Below are 19,492 nucleotides of genomic sequence, written 5' to 3' on the forward strand. Positions count from 1 at the left end.
TCATAATATACGAACAAGTCTTGGTTTACTGTATGCCCTGAATTTCAAATAAACAAAACTGCAAAAAAGAAAAAGAAAAAACAACATCAGTGGAATACATCATGTCCATAGTGATTGTCTGTGACTGTGTCTTCTGTGTCATTTCAGGATCAAGGGTTGGTGGGTTCTCCATCACTACTTGTCAACTTTCCTGTCTGGGGTCATGCTCACTTGGTGAGTGATTTCACCCATGCTTGCTTTTCCACTTTCAACCACTTCAAGGTAGGGTAAGTGATTTCACACAAGTTTCAGTTTCAGTTTTCATGTAGGTGACAGGCGGGGGCCTTCCTCCAATCATGATCAAGTGGGGGCGGGCCGTGGTGTGTGTAAGGCCCGCCCCCACTCAACCAGCCCCACTTTATCCTGATTGGAGGAAAACCTGTCACCCAACAGTCCAAATATGGACCAAACACTCTATAGCAACTATCACTATCAGAACATAGACCCATTTTATTATTTTTTGAATTAAATGAAATCACTTACCCTACCTTTAAACGGGAGTACAGACGCAGGGTCCACCACCAGGGTTATATTATTTTGTGTACTGAAGGGTGTATGGGTGTTTAGGATAACGTATCTCTCCTCTATATTCACAGGCCTGAAGGTGATCTTTATCAGATGTTCAGGGACCAGTTCCTTACATACAATCTATATCAAAGTAAGACATTCCCATTGCTTCTTCTGAACCACACTACTAGGGTCAACTCTGGTGTTTTCAGTAGCATTTAGCGATGTTTATTTTTGTTGGCGTCATTGTTACCTTGGTTTGTGAATTCATCGCATTTTAGCAGTACCGTACTTGTCTATTTTTTCAGTTATTCATTGTGTTTACATTGAAGTAGCCTGGCATACAGACTGTTTCGCTTCGTTTATAATTTGGATTTTTTTTTCACTGTGCTTAGTGAAAATATCCAAAAGATGAACGTAGCGAATCACTCTGGATTCACACCTAATATTTAAAGACATTTGGCATGTCAATGTCTGCATGGTGGACTCTGAGACCACCTTTTGATTCTCTGTGCACTGACAGATAAATGTTTAGTCAACTGTCACTATGGCAAAAACAAAAAAAAAGCCTTTTCCTGTTGCCTTGTAGCCTAACAAATGAAATGGTTTCCGGAAGAGGGCGGGTACGAGGCTAGTTGCCTTGCATAGAGAATGACACACACACACACACACACACACACACACACACACACACACAGGAGTCTCCATGTCACTCCAGCTCTTTAATAAACATAAAATGCATTTTCAGGTGAGGATTATTATTGATTGATTTATTAGACACAGCCAAAGCACTTTGGTCCAAAAGGATAACACTGAAGAAAGACCATGTGGTCTTATTTCCATTCAGGTCCCTTGCATTCATTCACAAGAAAATCAAGACACATTCAAAGAAACAACAACAAACAACCAAAAACATAAAGCAACTCTAAAACATTTCTAAACATGAGGTCTATGAACAAGTTGAGGTTAGGATGGAAGTCCTATCGTAGGTGCTATAACCAGTTAGCCAGTTTTATTTTTGGTTTATTGAGGGAAGGGGGAGAGCATTCCACACCTGAATGGCAGTGTTGTGAAAGGTGAATTTACCCATAGTTGTTTTAAAAATGGGTGGCACCAGATACCACTTTGATCTAATCAGGAGAGAGAACTAGTACAGGATAAACAAGTGATGTTTGAAGTGGAACCGGAACACTAACGCTATATGAAGCTGCTAAATGGGTTGGAGGGAGGGCCAGCTCCAAAGCGGAACGGCACATGCCGTGGCACGTGGCCAAATGCCACTTTTGGGGCTCGTCCTTAGTGATGGGTTTTCTTCTCTTTGGTTGAAAATGTGCAACCCACCTGAAAATGTATTTTCTGTTTATTGTGACCGTAGGTCGCATTTACTATCAAACCCTGCACAAAGTGTAAGTCCGTCAGTCAGTCTGTCTGTCACACCTCACACGTCACACTCTTGCCCTGCTCATATCTCCGCAACCGTTGCCCCGATCCATGCCAAATTTTGCACACACACTCCTTACCTGCCAAACTACAACCTCCAAGGACCCCCGGAGCTCCAGGGATCCCCAGGTCCCTGGGGGACCCCCAGATGTAAAAAATGACCAAATGTGCTAAACTGACCAAATGACCACCCCAACGGGGCTGCTCACGGGGAATTCCCGGGGACCACCGACTCCTGGTGCTCCAGAACGGATGCAAAAGTGGTGGCGCCCCCAGTGGAGGACCCCCTACACTGCAGCTCACATAAAATGCCGTAACTCCGGCTAGGAGCGACCGGGACAGCCGGGGCCGGTACCTATTCGTCCGCCTTGCCGGCGCGGAGACCCCATCCCTCATTTCTCACATGGCCCTCTTCTAGCGCCACCATGAGGCCGATTCTTGCAAAACACATTTTTGGACACTGCTCCTACAATTTTTGCCCTAAAATCACGCAAATCGGTACACAGTATGTCTACACTCATCCCATCAACATGAATCTCTCCCATATAGCGCCACCTCCAGGCCGATTTTTAAAAACACATTTTTGGACACTGCTCCTACAGATTTTGCCCTAAAATCACGAAAATCACTACACAGTATGTCTACACTCATGTCATCAACATGGATCAGGAAGATTTTGGCAAAACACATTTTTGCCCTATTTGTGGAGATAAGTGACTTACGGTCGCTTATCTCCCGATTAGGGAGTCTTACTGGTTTACAGCTGTGGTGACATGACATTATACTTTCATTACGTTTAAAAGATTCTTAAAGGTTGGATACAAGTGATTATCCTTGGTTAAAATAGGTTGTTAGCTCTATATTCTGATAGTAGATACTATATAGTGTCTGTTCAGTAACAAGAGTCCCCTTGTCTCTCCACCTTTTTATTAAACAGAAAATGTATTTTCAGTTCGGGATGCCAATTTTATCCAATCAGGATAGAGCAGGGGTTCCCAACCTTTTTTTTTGTCTCAGGGCACCCCATAAATATTATTTTAATTCGAGGCACCCCTACATTATAATTTTCACTCCCAGCACCTTATATTTATAGCATATCGTCGTTGTCGGGTGGAAACCTTGTATGTCCAAAACCGTTCGTTTTGTATTTATCATCTATAAAATGATCTAAACTAGTGAAAACAGCAGATCTACAAGCACACAACGCCTCGCATCGCGAGGATGCGAGGCGTTGTGTGCTTGTAGATCGGCTGTTTTCACTAGTTTTGTGCGACAGTCTTGTATGATGAAGCAGGGCTTTGCTTTACCAAAAGACGTACACATTTGAAACTTGGAGATACGAGGTTTCTGCCCGACAGTGACGATATTTTAGCGATTATGTTGTGAGGAAAACGTTGAGATAATAGCCATTTTGGTTAGAACTGACTGAAAATAACTTAAAATGATACTAAATATTTTTTCAATTGTCCAAATAAATCCCAAATATTATCAAATGATCTCGCGGCACCTCTGGACTGCCGTCACGGCACCCCAGGGTGCCCCGTCACCCACTTTGAAAACCCCTGGGATAGAGAACTCAGTTAGGATACAGGGAATGAGCAGACAAAAATGGAACTTGAACATTATAAAAATGAAGCTGATACATGGATACTTTCTCCAGATTGGCTGAAAGTTTGTCACCAGACCTACCAGAAAATGTATGTTGTGTTCCGCGCTGTGAGCTTGTTTATCTGCTATTTTTCAATAGTTAAAGTGATCCCTGATTTGTAAGCCATGTAGGCCTTAATATGTTATAATAACCCTCTTTAACCGAAATATACCTTTTAAAACAGAAAAAGGTTATATGAAACAGAAAAAAAGTTATATGTTCAACCCCTGGGGGGAGCCATTGCACTGTTCGTTGCATGCAGTGATGACGTAGGCAATGCATTTTGGCTGGTCGGGCCCATTTAAAATGGCGGTGTAAACAGGTTTTAGATGTTGAATTAAACACTTACAGGCACGGCAAAACATCCTACTTGATATGAACAGAACAGAAAAGCACCACACTACTAACTACAGTTAATCTGAGCTTCAAGACAATGTTTTAAATATTGTAAAGAGAACGTTGTTTTGACGTTCCATATTAAACCTATGGGCCCGACCAGCCAAAATGCATTGCCTACGTCATCACTGCATGCGACTCTAAATCTCTAAATATAACTAAAAGAATATGATTCCAGAACGGTGATAAGTAGATGTCCCAGCGTTTATTTCTAGAAGGCAGTAACAGAGTGTTCCAAGAACAGCGTCCATCATAGCAAAAGTCTGTACAGATAGTCACAGCACAGAGAGCCCATAAGCAGAGCCATGTCCCCTCCACGGTGCGACAGGCAGGTAACTGTCCCCTAACATAATGAATACATTGACTTTATACTGTATAGGTCCATAGAGATGGACCATCCTAAAAGTGACACCTGATAAACAGCTGTCGCCTGACTCAAGCAATGACATGACATAGGAAATCACATATCAAAGCTTAACATCAAAGGACAGGAAGAAGTCTACACACACCAGAAGGCCTGATTGATCAGAGCTCTTCCAATATACTGTAGGTGCGACCTCACGACACCTTTAGGCTGCCAGACCCACAGCTGGCCGAGAGAGAATATGCATTGAAGCAGTGACTCACAGAGGGTGATGTGTGAAGGCTGTGACGTAATAAGGCATTATAGAGACTTTGACATTAAACAAAATGCTACATGTTTACAACAAAAACATATCATACATTTCTATTCTATCAGCGACGAACAGTGCAATGGCTCCCCCCATGGGTTGAACATATAACTTTTTTTCTCTCAAAGGAATATATTCCAAGTGTTTTAAAAGGTATATTTCGGTTAAAGAGGGTTATTATAACATATTAAGGCCTACATGGCTTACAAATCAGGGATCACTTTAAAGGTGATACACCATGCATTTACAAAGTAGTTATGTCATATTGTTTATGTCCCAAAAACGTTTTTCAAAAGGTTTGAGGCTAAATTACCACTCCTAAATAGAGAGCCTCTCTCATTTTTGAATGGCTCTCAGAGCATTTTCAGCTGCAGTACCACCTTTGGCCTGAACTGCGCCACCCCCCCAAAATCTTTTTGAAAAAAAAATTTTTTTTGAAAGATTTTTTTTTTTGAAAAAAAAAACATTTATTTTTTTTATTTTTTTTGTGATGACGTCACAATCGGCAGATGACGTCACAATCGGCAGCAAATCTGGACAGCCTGTTTTGAGAACCCGTGGGATACTTTTAACCTTCACCTTCTCAAAACCAGAGAAAGACACAACGGTCAGAAATGGGACTTTGTGAGGATAGAAGGTGCTAGTGGGACCCCAAAAAAAGGTTTTAAAATAGGAAAAGTGAAATTTCATGGTGTATCACCTTTAAAGCATTAACTTTGTGTGAACATGAAGTGTTGAATTAACACTGTGTAATAATAACACATAAGCAGCAGGTCTACCACTAAAAGCCTTCCTGTGCAAAAATGGTCAAATTGTGCCCAAGGCCCAAATAAAAAAAAGCAAAGCAAGTTAGGACGGCAACATTGTTGGATGTAAATGTAATTTACAGATTTGTCTGCATCATAGAAGCAACTCTCAGAATTGATGTTCGTCTTGTGAGGCGCAAGGAAATGTCTGGAAAATGTATGGTAACTTGAAGGTATCTTGGAGTGCGGTCAACGAAACCTCCTCAACATTCTGACATTATGAATTATGGGCTGCTTGTATAAATCCTAGTGCCTGAGCCAGAGTGGAATGAAAAATAATGCGGGGAGAAGGTTTATGTGGTGAAGGAATGCTTCAAAACAAAGAATCGGTTCATTAAAACATGCTGGATGGTAGTACACTATATTAAATTACTTGGCTCGCTATTGGAGAGAGAAACAAGTTGATTGTACCATCCTTAAATAATATACTTGTTTGTCAAACAGGCTTTGTTCAGTTTCTCCAGTACTACTACCAGAGTGGTGTTCTGTACAGACTCCGAGCCCTGGGAGAAAGACACACAATGGACTTAACAGTTGGTGAGTTGATAGTTGTTGTTGATGTTTTCATTCCACTGCCCCATCCCTTCACTCCCACACATACTGTATACATTTGCCATCCTCTCTGTTTGTACCAACATATCATAGCCTCAGTTAATCACCCTAACTAATGACAGTTCAAGTGGTTAAATATCTGAAACACAAATTGACATGAATCCAATATACACTGATAATTGTGCTCAAACGATGAAACTATATGGAATCTATGAAAGATGCTTCATCTCTCTCTCTCAACTAAGGGGTCCTTGGCCTGAAAACGTTGAAGACCCCTGTTCTATAGTATTATACAACAGGTAGTCAGGCTCTCAATGGAAAACAGGCTCTCCAACCGTGCATATAATGAGCACAGATGCACGGTCTCTCATCAAGTAAAGAAAACAGCTGCGTTGGTCACGAAAGACCGCAAGCGCTCCTCTCTCCCCACACTATGCTAGGCGGCTAGGCAGCCTAGGCTAGCGGTTTTCATGTGACGTTCAGGGACAGAGTAGCTAAATGTGGCATTAAAAAATTACAAATTCCTATCGAATATCTTAATTACAATGAAATTAAGTTGACGTGTTTTTTTTAAGGGCAACAGTTGTATAATTGCAATATTACACTCGAGGGTGTGGGATAACTCAGCTCCTCCTCCATCAGCTCCTACATCGCACCTTAAAAAGGAATCGATACCACACACCGAATACAAATGTGTATTTTGATGTGGGATTGCTTTATTCTTCTTCTTCTTATAACTTTTATTCCACCATTTGTAACCCATTTTTCACCCTGGGCCAATTGCCTAAGCTGTAATCCTGGGCTCTGCTTTCCCTCTGCCAACCTGGGGAGAGCCCCGAACTGAGCCTCATGCTTCCTTCAGTACATGAGGAGCGAGCAGGCCGCTTTTTATCACCTGACAGGGGGAGCTTCCCCGTTTGGACGTAGCACGTGGAAGGAACACATTATTCCAACCAGTTCCTTTCCCCTCCATCAGGCGCCCCGCTGGTGGGGAGGCATTGATTGCTTTATATTCTTAATACTAGTAAGACTCCTCAGGGTGACATGCGACCTTCTTGGCTATCTGGCCAGTGATGTGTACCGGACCAGTTACCCAATCTCAACAGTGCCTGTTAAGATTGGCAGAACATGCCCATATATGGGCATTACCAATTTTCAAATATGGGCATTCCCAGATATGCCCTTAATATTGATGACTCTGGGACAGGGATCTCCATATATGGGCATAAAACGGACAAGGATGTAATTAATTTGCAAGTGTGATCTGGGAATGCCCATATGGGCATCTTCTGACATCACATTGTCGACTATATATGGGCATAAAATATATGGGCATAAAAGGGACACAAAGAGCAGCAAACCCATTCTGTTATGAGTGGTTCCCCTACATCACAGTGACATCAGAGCATGATGTCAGAGTGATGTCACAGTGACAAGGGAACCAATAGACTGTAAAAATCTGTACTGACTGAAGGAAGGACTGACACAGATGGAGACAAGCTGCGACATTTCTCATGGTATACTGCGACCTTTGGTCGCAATTAACAAGTTTGAGTTGGTGGTTCAAAACATAATGACGGCATAATGTAATGTCACCACAGCTGTAAAAACTGAAATATCTGGTGACTGATATTGTCCTTCTAATGTGTCTCCTCTCCTGTCCTCTCCTCTGGCAGTCTAAAGAGGCTGTCTACATTTCAGATTGATGGTTTCCTTTTATAGGGCTTTTTATAGAAGTGTGTCATTTCCTTTTCTGTTATCTGTCGGTATGGTAATCTTGGCATTGGGGAGAAAGAATCCCCCTGATAGGGTTGTGAAGGGGGCAAGCAGGATTGCAAGCTCGGAAAGCTTGTGTGCAAATGGAACCGAATTCCATGTGCAAATGGAACCAAACGAACCCGTTCCATTTGCACAGTGTCAGAGTTAAGGCTCGAACACAGTGCCCGACTTTTTGAGCCGATTATGCTGTCGCCGACCAATTTTGGCGCTCGCCAACAAAAACGACGATCTGCCGCAAGATCGGGCTTTGCTCCCTGGGGTTTTTCTCGCTGTGTGTGAAAATCACTGCGAGAAGATCCGTGCGCGATTCCAGCGCTCGCCGACAGCTTCCCGAGCGTTTTTCTAGATATCTAGCAACTAGATATCTGTCCACTCTGTCACAGCGCATCCCTAGACTAGTGCACGCTCTCTCTCTCTCTCTCTCTCTCTCTCTCTCTCTCTCTCTCTGTCTCTCTCTCTCTCTCTCTGTGTCAAATGGAGACGCACGGAGAGGAGCGGAGAGAGAGAGAAAGAAAGGGAGAGAGAGAGAAGGGGCTGAGGGTTGAAGAATTTAACCTGAGGAGAGCGGGTGGAGAGGGCATTATTATGCAGTGTTCCAGCGTATAGATCACTAGTAATATTGCTGTTAAATAATAGTCTGTTTCATGACTTTCATCATAATAATATGGATGCTGTTTCATAGCAATATAAAACCAAAGCATCTCACAATATGTTGATAAAACCATGCAGCAGCATGGCTGGTGTTATTATGAAAACATTGAACAGGTGCGCTGTGTGTGTGTGTGTGTGTGTGTGTGTGTGTGTGTGTGTGTGTGTGTGTGTGTGTGTGTGTGTGTGTGTGTGTGTGTGTGTGTGTGTGTGTGTGTGTGTGTGTGTGTGTGTGTGTGTGTGTGTGTGTGTGTGTGTGTGTGTGTGTGTGTGCGTGTGTCGCACACACGAACGCATGCATGCATGCAGCGAGAGAGGAAAATTATTAGCGCCCGCTCGTGCACAATTAGTCATAGAATAAAAACAAATGTAATATTGGCTATATATCGGGGATGCATCTTGGTGAAATATCTGGCAGTGTGTGACCCCTTGTCGGTGATCTGTCGGTGATCAATCTTGTCGGCGAAAAACAACAACGAGCCGATTTCAAGAAAGCCACTCGTGCAGTGTGAAATACTCTAATGATCTGATGACTCGCCGACCACGCAAAATCGGAACGCGCCCGAGTCGCGTTAGAATTTAACCACTTTAACCATTATTTTATGCTTTAACTTCAGATAAATAGCAGATATACAAGCTCACAGCGCGGCACAGAGTGCCGCGCTGCGAGCTTGTAGATCTGCTATTTTTGAAAAATTGTGAAAATATGTGCAAGTCTTTGAATATCTTTGACCCGATCCATGACCCGACTTCTAAATCCTTCCTCTAAATCATGTTGTTCTCAAACTTTTTCATGTCAAGGACCCTCAAAATTACAGGCATTTGGCCACGGACCCCCATCTCAAAATATGTTGTTCCAGGGACCACCCAGAAGCAAATATTTGAGTTACAAACGTTCGCTTTTAAACGGATATATTCAAAGACTTGCAAAGAAAAATCATGATTTTTCAAAAATAGCAGATCTACAAGCTCGCAGCGCGGCACTCGGTGCCGCGCTGTGAGCTTGTAGATCTGCTATTTTTCAATAGTTAAAGCAGTCAATAATCCTAGGCCTAAATGGGTTAAGGGGAGAGCCGGGAGACCTTGAAATGTGAAAGTTTGACATACACTGCATTAGACCTGTGCCGTGTCGGCCACCAGCCTACTTGGGAACGATGCAAGTTTGGGAAAGATGAAAATAGGGAATGCATTATTGCATTCACCCTATGTTTTTATGTTTACTCAGTGATGTTGATAGGTTTTTAATGTAATGAGTCCCGGGACCCAAGAAGGGTCTTTCGGATGAGTCCCAGGGATATTTTATGGGTCCCACAAAAATTCAACGCGTCATGTCATTTTTGACAAAGTGCAGCATTTAACTTGAATTGGTTATTATATGGTTATGTTCATGTTACGTAGAAATGTGTCTGAAAGAAATGAACCACAATTCCAAATCTTACAATTTTAATACTTCCAAAGAATGCAGACATGGAACAGTGCAAACAGAACAGTGTATCTAAAATAAAATAGCACCAAAATAAAGTATAATTAAGACAGTAAACAGTAATAAATTAAATTGAATTGCACAAATGAAATCAACATCTTATCCTGTGTTTCTTAAACTGTGGTACATCCATGAGCTCAAATCAAGTCAGACAATAAAGTGTTGTGTGTGGTGCATTATGCACAGCTCAATTAAGCATACAGAACATTAGCTCAAAAATAAATAAAATAAACTCTGTTGTGCATTGCCCAGCAACAGGCTTCAATTTCTTCCTTGGTGGCATTTTATGCCAAAATAACCACAACAATCATCAAAGTTTCTTTTTTTATTCAAGTTATTTTCGGAGACCGCTCGTTGTCAATGCGCATGTCGCTTCAGTGTAGAGACGTCACGTTTCTGCGCCGTGCCTTGCCATACACGTTCTGTGTGGGAACCCTTTTTGGTGTATCACCTAACAAGCTGTGCCACTATGGTCAGAGAGCGGCCCGGTGCTACGCTAAAACTCAGGCACCCATTGAATTCTGTGACCATGCACGGGCGCACAAAATGGCGTCGGTGGATTCAAATCAAAACACACAATGTCGTTAGTTCTATCGTCTGTTTTAAGACTTTCTACGTGGATTTCATTTGTGTTAATGTAGGTTAAAGTAGCATGCCTTCACCCATGAACAATGGTGGCGTCTGTGGAATTTTTAAAATATTTTTTTTTTTCGCGACGTGGTAAATTATTTTAACGTGGACTCCAATGGAGGCGATGCGTCCGTGGGACCCCAGGACAATGACGTGAATGCGTCTCTAGGCAACGTGAACGCGTCTAGGACGCGCACGTAATGACATCACTGTTTACTATATGTTTTATGCTCTGAACATGCTGTAACACATCATGCTCCACCTCTCCTCTCTTGTCCAGAGGGTTTCCAGTCATGGATGTGGAGAGGTTTGACGTTTCTCCTGCCCTTCTTGTTCTTTGGTCATGTAAGTCTTGCAACAATGTGTCTGCAGCTCATCTAAACCAGTGGTTCTCAACCTGTGGGTCGGGACCCCCAGGGGGGGGTCACCAAATTCTTTTGGGGGGTCCCCCAGATGATTGGCTTAATGTGAAACATTGTTTTCTCACTCAACAGTAAACAAACCAACAGAACGTTTAAGTGTATAGTATCTACACCTTTCAAAGTGACAATTTAAGGACCTTTTAATACTTCTAAAATGACAAATTAAATATTGGCCAAATTGTCAAATATTAGAGGCAGAAATTGTGAAAATAGTCGATCTACGTAAATGTTCACAACGCCTCGCGAGGCGGTGTGAGCATGTAGATCGGCTATTTTCACAATAGAACCGGGTCATACAAAATGTAATGCCTCAACTTAAAATATGATTATTTTGGGGGTCGCGGCCTGAAAAGGTTGAGAACCACTGATCTAAACCCACACCCCCACCCTCCAGCTGCTCATTAACAGTTGATACTTGTGATAAAGATTGGTAGGAATTTGATTTAAGAATGGACTTGTGCTTTCAGTTCTGGCAGCTTCACAATGGCATAACACTGTTCCGAATGGCCCAGCTCCCAGAATGCAAGGAGTGGCAGGTATGTGATGTGTGCACCACCACCATACACCGGGAACTTGAACTGCTTGAATAACAAAACTACAGCAGCGCAGCCTGCCAACGCTAACATGTTAGGGCATGCACTTCATTTAAAATGGATAATGCTTTAATGTTTTTGATGTAATCATTGTTATTCTCATTTGGGTTCATTCAAATCCTCTTTTGGCAACTCAAATTCTGCTTCTGTGCCTGGGGGGGTCCCTATTTTGAGATGGGTGTCCGTGGCCATATACATATCATTTTGGGGGTCCTTCACATGAAAAAGAACCACTGACATAGTAGTCTCTCAAGAACAGACTAACTGAGCTCCAGTTAACACATCTACTGCCTCTTAATCTGAAGGTTGCTTGGTGCCTCGGCGCCACGTCGTTTCCTCCGTCGGCCGCCGCTATTATTTTGAAGGGCCGGAAGGGGGTTGTTTTTGTTTTTTTGGATTATCACTTGACGGCAACGATTACGTCATCTAGTCACATGACAGTGTGCGACAAGAAGATGAAGATGGCTGCGCCCTGCCTTTTGCCTTGTTTACATTTAGATCTGCTGCAAAATGTCTCAAAATGGCTATTTTGTTTAAATGAAGTTTCTTTATGGGCCTCGCCATTGACTTAACATTGAGGAGCTTCACTTCGCGTGCACGCCCAACGTGCGTTGTAAACAAATCGCCGACATTACCGATGCGAGCGGGACCGGAGCGACATTAAGTAAGTAATAATATCTTTACTGTATATACAGTAAGATTCACAGTCCTCACCGTCAACGGCGCCATGGTATTAACCCTTTCAATGACAATCCTCACCGTCAACGGCGGCAGATGGGTTAAGTGACTCACTTTTCTTTGACGATGGCTATTGCCAGATTGCTGACATACAGTAGAAACATAGGGTTTTCAATAAACTTTAGAAGGATTCAAAAGACACTCATATAGAATCAGGTCAAAATTGGGTAAAAATTCAAATGTTCACTATTTTTCAAAAATAGCAGATCTACAAGCTCGCAGCGCAGCACTCGGTGCCGCGCTGTGAGCTTGTAGATCTGCTATTTTTTAATAGTTGAAGCATAAAATAATAATACACAATATAGTGTACCCGTTCTGAATGGATTAAAGATTGAAACAGTGATTGTAAACTATCCGAACAGTGTTCCACATGAATGTCCATTATGGCTGCAACTGTCGCTAGTTTTCTTAGCAAATTAATCAACCTATATTATACTTAACACAATCAATGCCAGCCCATTTCAGTGTTTTTTTACGACCACAAGAAAACGCTGTTTACACATCTATCCGTTCTGTCCATTCTTTTCAGTACCCTGGGTGACGCTAAATTCCACCATAGTTACACTCATACAACCATGCTAACAAAATGAGCAAAAACCTACTTTTGCGTCGGGCGCTCCGCCCGACTTACGGGTGAGGAGGAAAGTGTGTTTTCTTGTATAATGCATTCTAACCTAGAGTCACAACAAAGCAGACACAGATGGGCCGTGCACTTCCTCGTTTTCGTTCAGTCTCATGATCTGCCACTGGAGGGAGGCAAAGTGTTTGGTATGAAACCCTTGTTTGTTAAATCAGCAAAAAATAATGTATTTTGAGTTGTTTTATAACAAAAATAGCCTATTCTCATCAACCTTCGTCTGTGGCTTGGTTGCCTAATTAATAATTCTCGTCAATCTACCTCTGTGGCTTTGAAAGAGTTAACACTAAAATAGTGTAAATATCAGAACTAGAAACTCACGCCTTCAATCGATTAGTTTGATGGACTGTTGCCAGGCCTATCACAATTATGACATAACCGTCCAATCGCAATTATTTGACATAATCACAATTATTTTGTCATAATCGTCATATCGTTTCCATGTTGAAAAATGTTATTTTCAAACATTTTCAAAAACAGTGCAAATAGCAGATCTACAAGCTCACAACGTGTCGCGATGCAACGTGTTGTTCTTTTTTACGTATAAAGTTGTCAAGTATGTCAGTTATTTCTTTGTATATTTAGGTTATGTGTCATATCTGCCTTGTGCAACTTCAAAGCCTACAGCCAAACAGAAATGTAATTGTCAACGAATTGTCAATTTCACGGGACCGCGCTCGCCTGCCTCTCCCCTCCTCAACTTCTCTGCGCGTCCCAAATAACCGCCCGCCTCTCATTGAAAATGAATTACCAGAGGCGCATCAGCCGCCTCCCATTTGAAAGGCGCTTTGTGGCGCTGTGGAAACTTAGAACGGGATGGAAGCGCTCTTCTTCTGCAGAAACAGATTGGGACCAGATGGGGAACTTTGTTTTCGGGTAGACAACGGCCATATTAACTCTTTTACCGCTTCGAACGCTAATGCTCGTCCCAATTCTGACGGTGGCGCGTTGCCAATACGAACGGCCGTTCTTTTACCTTGTTTGATGACTGTAAGCTCATGAGAGGTCGCGCAGGTGTGTACAGTAAAAAACATCTCCCGTAATGCTGCTCTCAAATCTCCACCACACGTAAACATCAATGGATGTCCAATTCACTTCCTGGCTGTATTCTGTGGACCTGATCTAGAATGCATTTCTACGCTCTGAACGAGGGGAGGGCCATTTCACATCCATTCATTGCATAAGGCATGCCGTCAGTTTTGCTACAGTACACATATATGTGTCCACTGAAAACGATTATGTCTGGAAATCATCCATAGATAATTTTCTATAACATCGCAAAGGTAAGCTACTTTTTGATGGCACCAGCACAAATAAATAAATAAATAATAAATATGGCAGTAGAACTGTTAATACACTTATTAAATAAAAATACTAAGACGGAGATCTCTGTTTTATGCAGAACTTTTAGCCCAAATTAAAAAGGTCTGGGTAGCCTTAACTGTTGCAGCCTTAATGCAGTGGTTCTCAACCTGTGGGTCTGGACCCCCAGGGGGGGTCCCCAAATTATTTTGGGGGGTCCCCAGATGATTAACTTTATGTGCAACATTGTTTTCTCACTCAACAGTAAACAAACCAACATAACGTTTAAACGTATAGTGGGTATATGCACATTTCTAAAGTGACAGTTTAGGGACTTTTTATTACCTCTAAAATGGCAAATTAAACATTGGCCAAATTGTCAAATATTAGAGGCAGAAATTGTGAAAATAGCCGATCTACATGCTCACAGCACCTCGCAACGCGATGTAGATCAGCTATTTTCACACTAGAACCGTGTTATACGAAATGTAATGCCTCAACTCTTCGTGCTCGTCAGGGTGGGGGGGGGGGGGGGGGTCCCCAGTTAAAATATGATTATTTTGGGGGTCACGTCCTGAAAAGGTTGAGAACCACTGCCCTAATGCAGTGTTTCTCAAAGTGGATTCCAGGGACTCTGTGGGTTCCTTTAGGGGGGTCTAAATTGACCCATACAAGTCTGTACAGTTTACAGTTTAGTTATTTAGCAGACGCTTTTAATCCAAAGCGACTTCCAATAGCAGATAAAACATCACAATAATAAACAAGATAATATGTCAGTACATCAACAGCAATATAACAAATGCAAATGAATATCTATCAAGAACAAAAAAAACTATATAATCAGTAAAGAAAAGAAAAAAAAGGTTTCTAAAAAAAAACCTTAAAACAAATGCTAACTAGCTTCATGTATGGTTATTGATTTTTCAGTAGTGCTAAGGGTTTAGGTGGAGTCTGAAAAGGTGAGTCTTCAGTCCTCGGCGAAAGCTAGCGAGTGAGTCCGTTGTTCTAAGTACGTCAGGGAGTTTATTCCACAACTTGGAGGCCAGGAGGGCAAAGTGTCTCGGACGAGTGGATTTTTGGGTTAGGGTTAGGGTTAGGGTTACGTTTTTAGCGAGGGTTCTGTCAGTATCCCTGTGTTGGCTGATCTAAGTGAATGGGTGGGGGTGTAGGGGTTGATCAGGTTTTGGAGGTATGGAGGAGCCATACCTTTGGCTGCTTTGAAGGTCAGCAAAAGTGTTTTGTATTCAGTGCGGGCCGCAACCGGGAGCCAGTGAAGGCTGCAGAGAAGGGGAGAGACATGTGAGAACTTAGGCTGGTTGAAGACCAGTCGTGCCGCGGCATTTTGGATCAGTTGGAGAGGTTTAAGTGCACATGCCGGGAGACCAGTGAGGAAAGAGTTACAATAGTCAAGTTTCTGTAACATTGACAGTGTACAAATGGAACCAAATGAACCTGTTCCATTTGTACACTGTCAGAGTTAAGGGGAGACCTTGAAATTTGAAAGGGTTAGGGTTGGTTTAGTGATGAAAAGTGATCATGAGCCATCAGTTTACACACTTTTGTGGGGGCCGTTTTAGCCCAAGGAATGTTTTTCGTGCAAAACAGATGCTTGCAATGGATTCAGAATCATGAAAACACCCTAGTTTGACCCCTCATATTCTACTTAAAGCAGATTAATTTTTCGCTTTTTTTTCCTGTAATGTAAAGTTAATGGGGCACCAACGCTATCGGCTGATAGCACCAATTTAGCTGTGTCTCAGAAAGGGTTATCATACCAAAATATAATCTACAGATAGAGAGTTTTTCAAAAATGCATGGTAACCTTTGCTACCTTTGGGATAGCGACATCTGGTATGGCCCATGGACTAAACGTGTGCATCCTGCGCTGCAGGTGGTGATGTGTGGCTGTTCCTACCTGCTACTGTTCCTGGGCAACTTCCTGACCACGCTGGGAGTGGTTTACCAGAAGTACACCAACAACCAGGACAAGACTAAAAGCCAGGAATACACCAACAACCAGGACAAGACTAAAAGCCTTTAAGGTTCAATAGATCAGTGGTTCTCAACCTTTTCAGGCCGCGACCCCCCAAAGAATAATATTTTAACTGGGGACCCCCCACCCTGACGAGCACTAAGAGGAGGCATTACATTTTGTATAACACGGTTCTATTGTGAAAATAGCAGATCTACATGTTGTGAGCATGTAGATCGGCTATTTTCACAAATTCTGCCTCCAATAGGCCTATTTGACAATTTGGACACTGTTACATGTTACAAAGGTATTAAAAGTCCTTTAATTGTCTCTTTATAAATGTGCAGATATCTATACACTTATACTGCATGTTCTTTTTTTTTTACTGTTGAGTGAGAAAACAGTGTTTCAAATTAATCAAATCATCTGGGGACCCCCCAAAATAATTTGGGTCCCGACCCACAGGTTGAGAACCACTGCAATAGATGACAAAAGGAAAACCTCCAACCTGCGTATTTATGGAATGTGTGCAAAGTTTATTGTGGTTGTTACATGTGTCTGATTTTACGAACATTTTTTTTTGTCCTTGTGGACTGTTTACATTTCTTGTGAGCCCATGTATTTCAGACGTTTTCAGATGGTACCTGGCCTGATAGTTAAAGACTGGGTGCCGTGATTTGTTTCCCCTCTACAACATAATCATCGGGTATTATGATTATACTTGGAGGAAGATTTTTTTTTTCTCAAAAAAAGTCTGCATAAAGTGTTAAAATTATGTTTTTATGTGGCCACAGCACCCACCTCCACCTGTTCATTAAGTATGCCTGGTTGTCAGGTGGGTGGTGACCCAGCTGAAGTTAGCCACACCCACAGCTGCAGTTGAATGCTAAAAATGGGAAGGGATGATATTGTTATGTCATTATATCTGTGTATTTCAACTAGGGCCTTTTGACTCAGAGGCTTTCAGCTGTCAGGAAGCAAAAATACACAGGGAAGACATATTTGCTCATTATAACCCCACCCGGTGGTCTATTAGAGTAATGTTAACTCCATAGACACATACAAAACATAAAAAGTACAAAACTATGGCACCACCTCTTGGCTGGTGTTGGTTGGTATCTTCAGGTTCCAGGGTGACTGCTTTACAGTGCCCAGCAGTGCCTGAATGGCATCCTGGTGGAGGTGCTCACCTCCAGGACCACTCGCAGTGGTGGAAAAAGTGTTTACTTAAGTAAAAGTATCAATACTGCATTGTAGAAATACTCTGTTGAGTAGTCTTGCGTGGCCAGACTGTTGACCGCGATTTGCAAATGCTCCCGTCATACTGTAGTCTGGGGGTAACGAAAGTCTTATGATGAGTATGGGATAAAGCAGGATGTGACGCACCCACTCCCTTGGTGCAGCAGCGATAAGTCCTACTGGAAGCGTTGTCTTCTTTCAATATTTTTGGGGGTGTTATTTTGTCTTTCTCTGGTGTTGTTGGTGTTACTTCCATGATGTTTTCAAATGTTGTCTTAAACTACCGTATACAAGAATATGCCACTCGAATGACTATGTGCTTCTGTTATGTTTCCAATGGGACTAACAGTTCAGTGCAGCAGTGACTGCTTCCGTACTCGCCGTTCAGGAGCTGTAGTTCCAGACTCTATATAGCATTCGGAGATTGTGGAATAGTTGTGAGACTATGTGAGACTACTGTTTGAGAGTGGATTCCCCATTCTGCCAATGTATTTCAATGGGAATGGAGTGGTTTCATGCCAGTAGAGGATTTCTGCGTGCCGTGCAGACGTTGCGTTTATGCTGGAGCAGATAAATTCTCCACACAGATTCTGGTTAAAAATGTACTTGAGGAAAGTACAAAAAGTATATAAAACATGTTCTTAAAGTACCAAAAGTAGAAATACTCATTTGAAAATAGATGATCTTTTGTAAAGTAAAATACCTCAACATTGTACTTACTCAAGTACTGAGTATTTGAGTAAATCTTTACTTTACACCACTGACCATTGCGTATTATCCCAGCTGGTCTGGGATTGATATCGTGCCTGGAGCTAGTCTCGCGTAGCCAGACAACTATTCCACAATCTCCGAATGCTATATAGTCTGGAACGACAGCTCCCGAATGGCAAGTATCGGAAGCCGGCATTTCCGTTCACAAACTATATTTTAAAGTATCATTTCTGATAAGCAGCAAGCTATGTATGCTTAGATGATTTTTATTGGACAAATGTGCGCGACTGTAAAAATGAAACGGAAGTGGGGAGGTGGCTTCACATCCGCTTTAACCGGATACTCAGTGATCATCAGTGTTCCGTCGCCCCAGACTGTATGACGGGAGCATTTGCAAACAGCCTGGCAATGCGTAGACTATGCCTGAGTCCTCCACATGTGCCTGCCCTATGCATCCTCTCTGCTGTGGTGAGGAGGCAATCTAAATAGTAAAGCTGAGATTCACAGGGATGTCAGAGTAACCCTCAATATATAGTCTTTGGTTGTCTGCCAGTACTACACATACTGAAAATAACAGCTCTATGTGAGCTTAATTGGCTATTTTTGGTACGCGATACAAGCACGCAACTGAGTATAGATTGCCCTTAAAGGAGTAGTTCACCCCCAAAATGACTTTTTTTTCCTATTGATTACTCATGCCATGGAGATTTGAGTTCAATAATATTCTTTTGTATTTGTCGCATTCCTAAGACAAAACATTGATTATAGTAAATTTACCCCCATTGATTCCAGATGGGGACCCAAATGCATTCGGGTCCCCTTCCGGAATCAATAGGGGTAAATTTATTGTAATAAAATGATTGTCTTAGGAATGTGACAAAAAACTACAAATATCATTGAACTGAAGACTCCATGGCATGAGTAATCAATAGGAAAACAAATCATTTTGGGGGGGAACTGCTCCTTTAATACAGTTGTTGTCTGTTTTTTATAGCCCTGCTAGCACTGGGGCTTTACTGTTTGGTCCATCTGTCCTGCATTACTCCCAAACAAGATATCTCCAAAACTACTGGCTGCAATTTAATTTGCATTGCAACTTCCTGCTTCCCGGAGGATGAACCCTAGAGGTTTTGGTCACGCCATGTCCTTTTCTCTAGCGCCTCCTTTTGGGAACAGATTTCAGACTTTGCACATAATTGTAAAGTCTAATGGGCGAGTGCAGTGATCTAAATATGGCAATGTTGTTCGGTTGGGCAAACCACTGTACCCCATACAGGGG

At 42.2% G+C, this 19,492-nt stretch overlaps 1 protein-coding gene across 1 annotated transcript in view; it reads left to right on the top strand.

Moving 5' to 3' along the window:
- The window catches only part of tmem120aa (transmembrane protein 120Aa), a 30,751-nt gene extending 11,742 nt beyond the window's left edge, over positions 1–19,009 (top strand). Inside the window, exons 7-12 of the mRNA XM_080749786.1 lie at positions 148–213; positions 636–697; positions 5,952–6,044; positions 10,880–10,944; positions 11,489–11,557; positions 16,183–19,009. Coding sequence (XP_080605912.1) covers positions 148–213; positions 636–697; positions 5,952–6,044; positions 10,880–10,944; positions 11,489–11,557; positions 16,183–16,332 — 505 coding nt within the window. The 3' untranslated portion in view covers positions 16,333–19,009. The remainder of the gene's footprint in view (positions 1–147; positions 214–635; positions 698–5,951; positions 6,045–10,879; positions 10,945–11,488; positions 11,558–16,182) is intronic.
- The last annotated feature ends 483 nt before the right edge of the window (positions 19,010–19,492 follow it).

This window comes from Nannobrachium achirus (genome assembly GCF_963921795.1).
Source record: "Nannobrachium achirus genome assembly, chromosome: 19".
NCBI classification, from domain to species: domain Eukaryota; kingdom Metazoa; phylum Chordata; class Actinopteri; order Myctophiformes; family Myctophidae; genus Nannobrachium; species Nannobrachium achirus.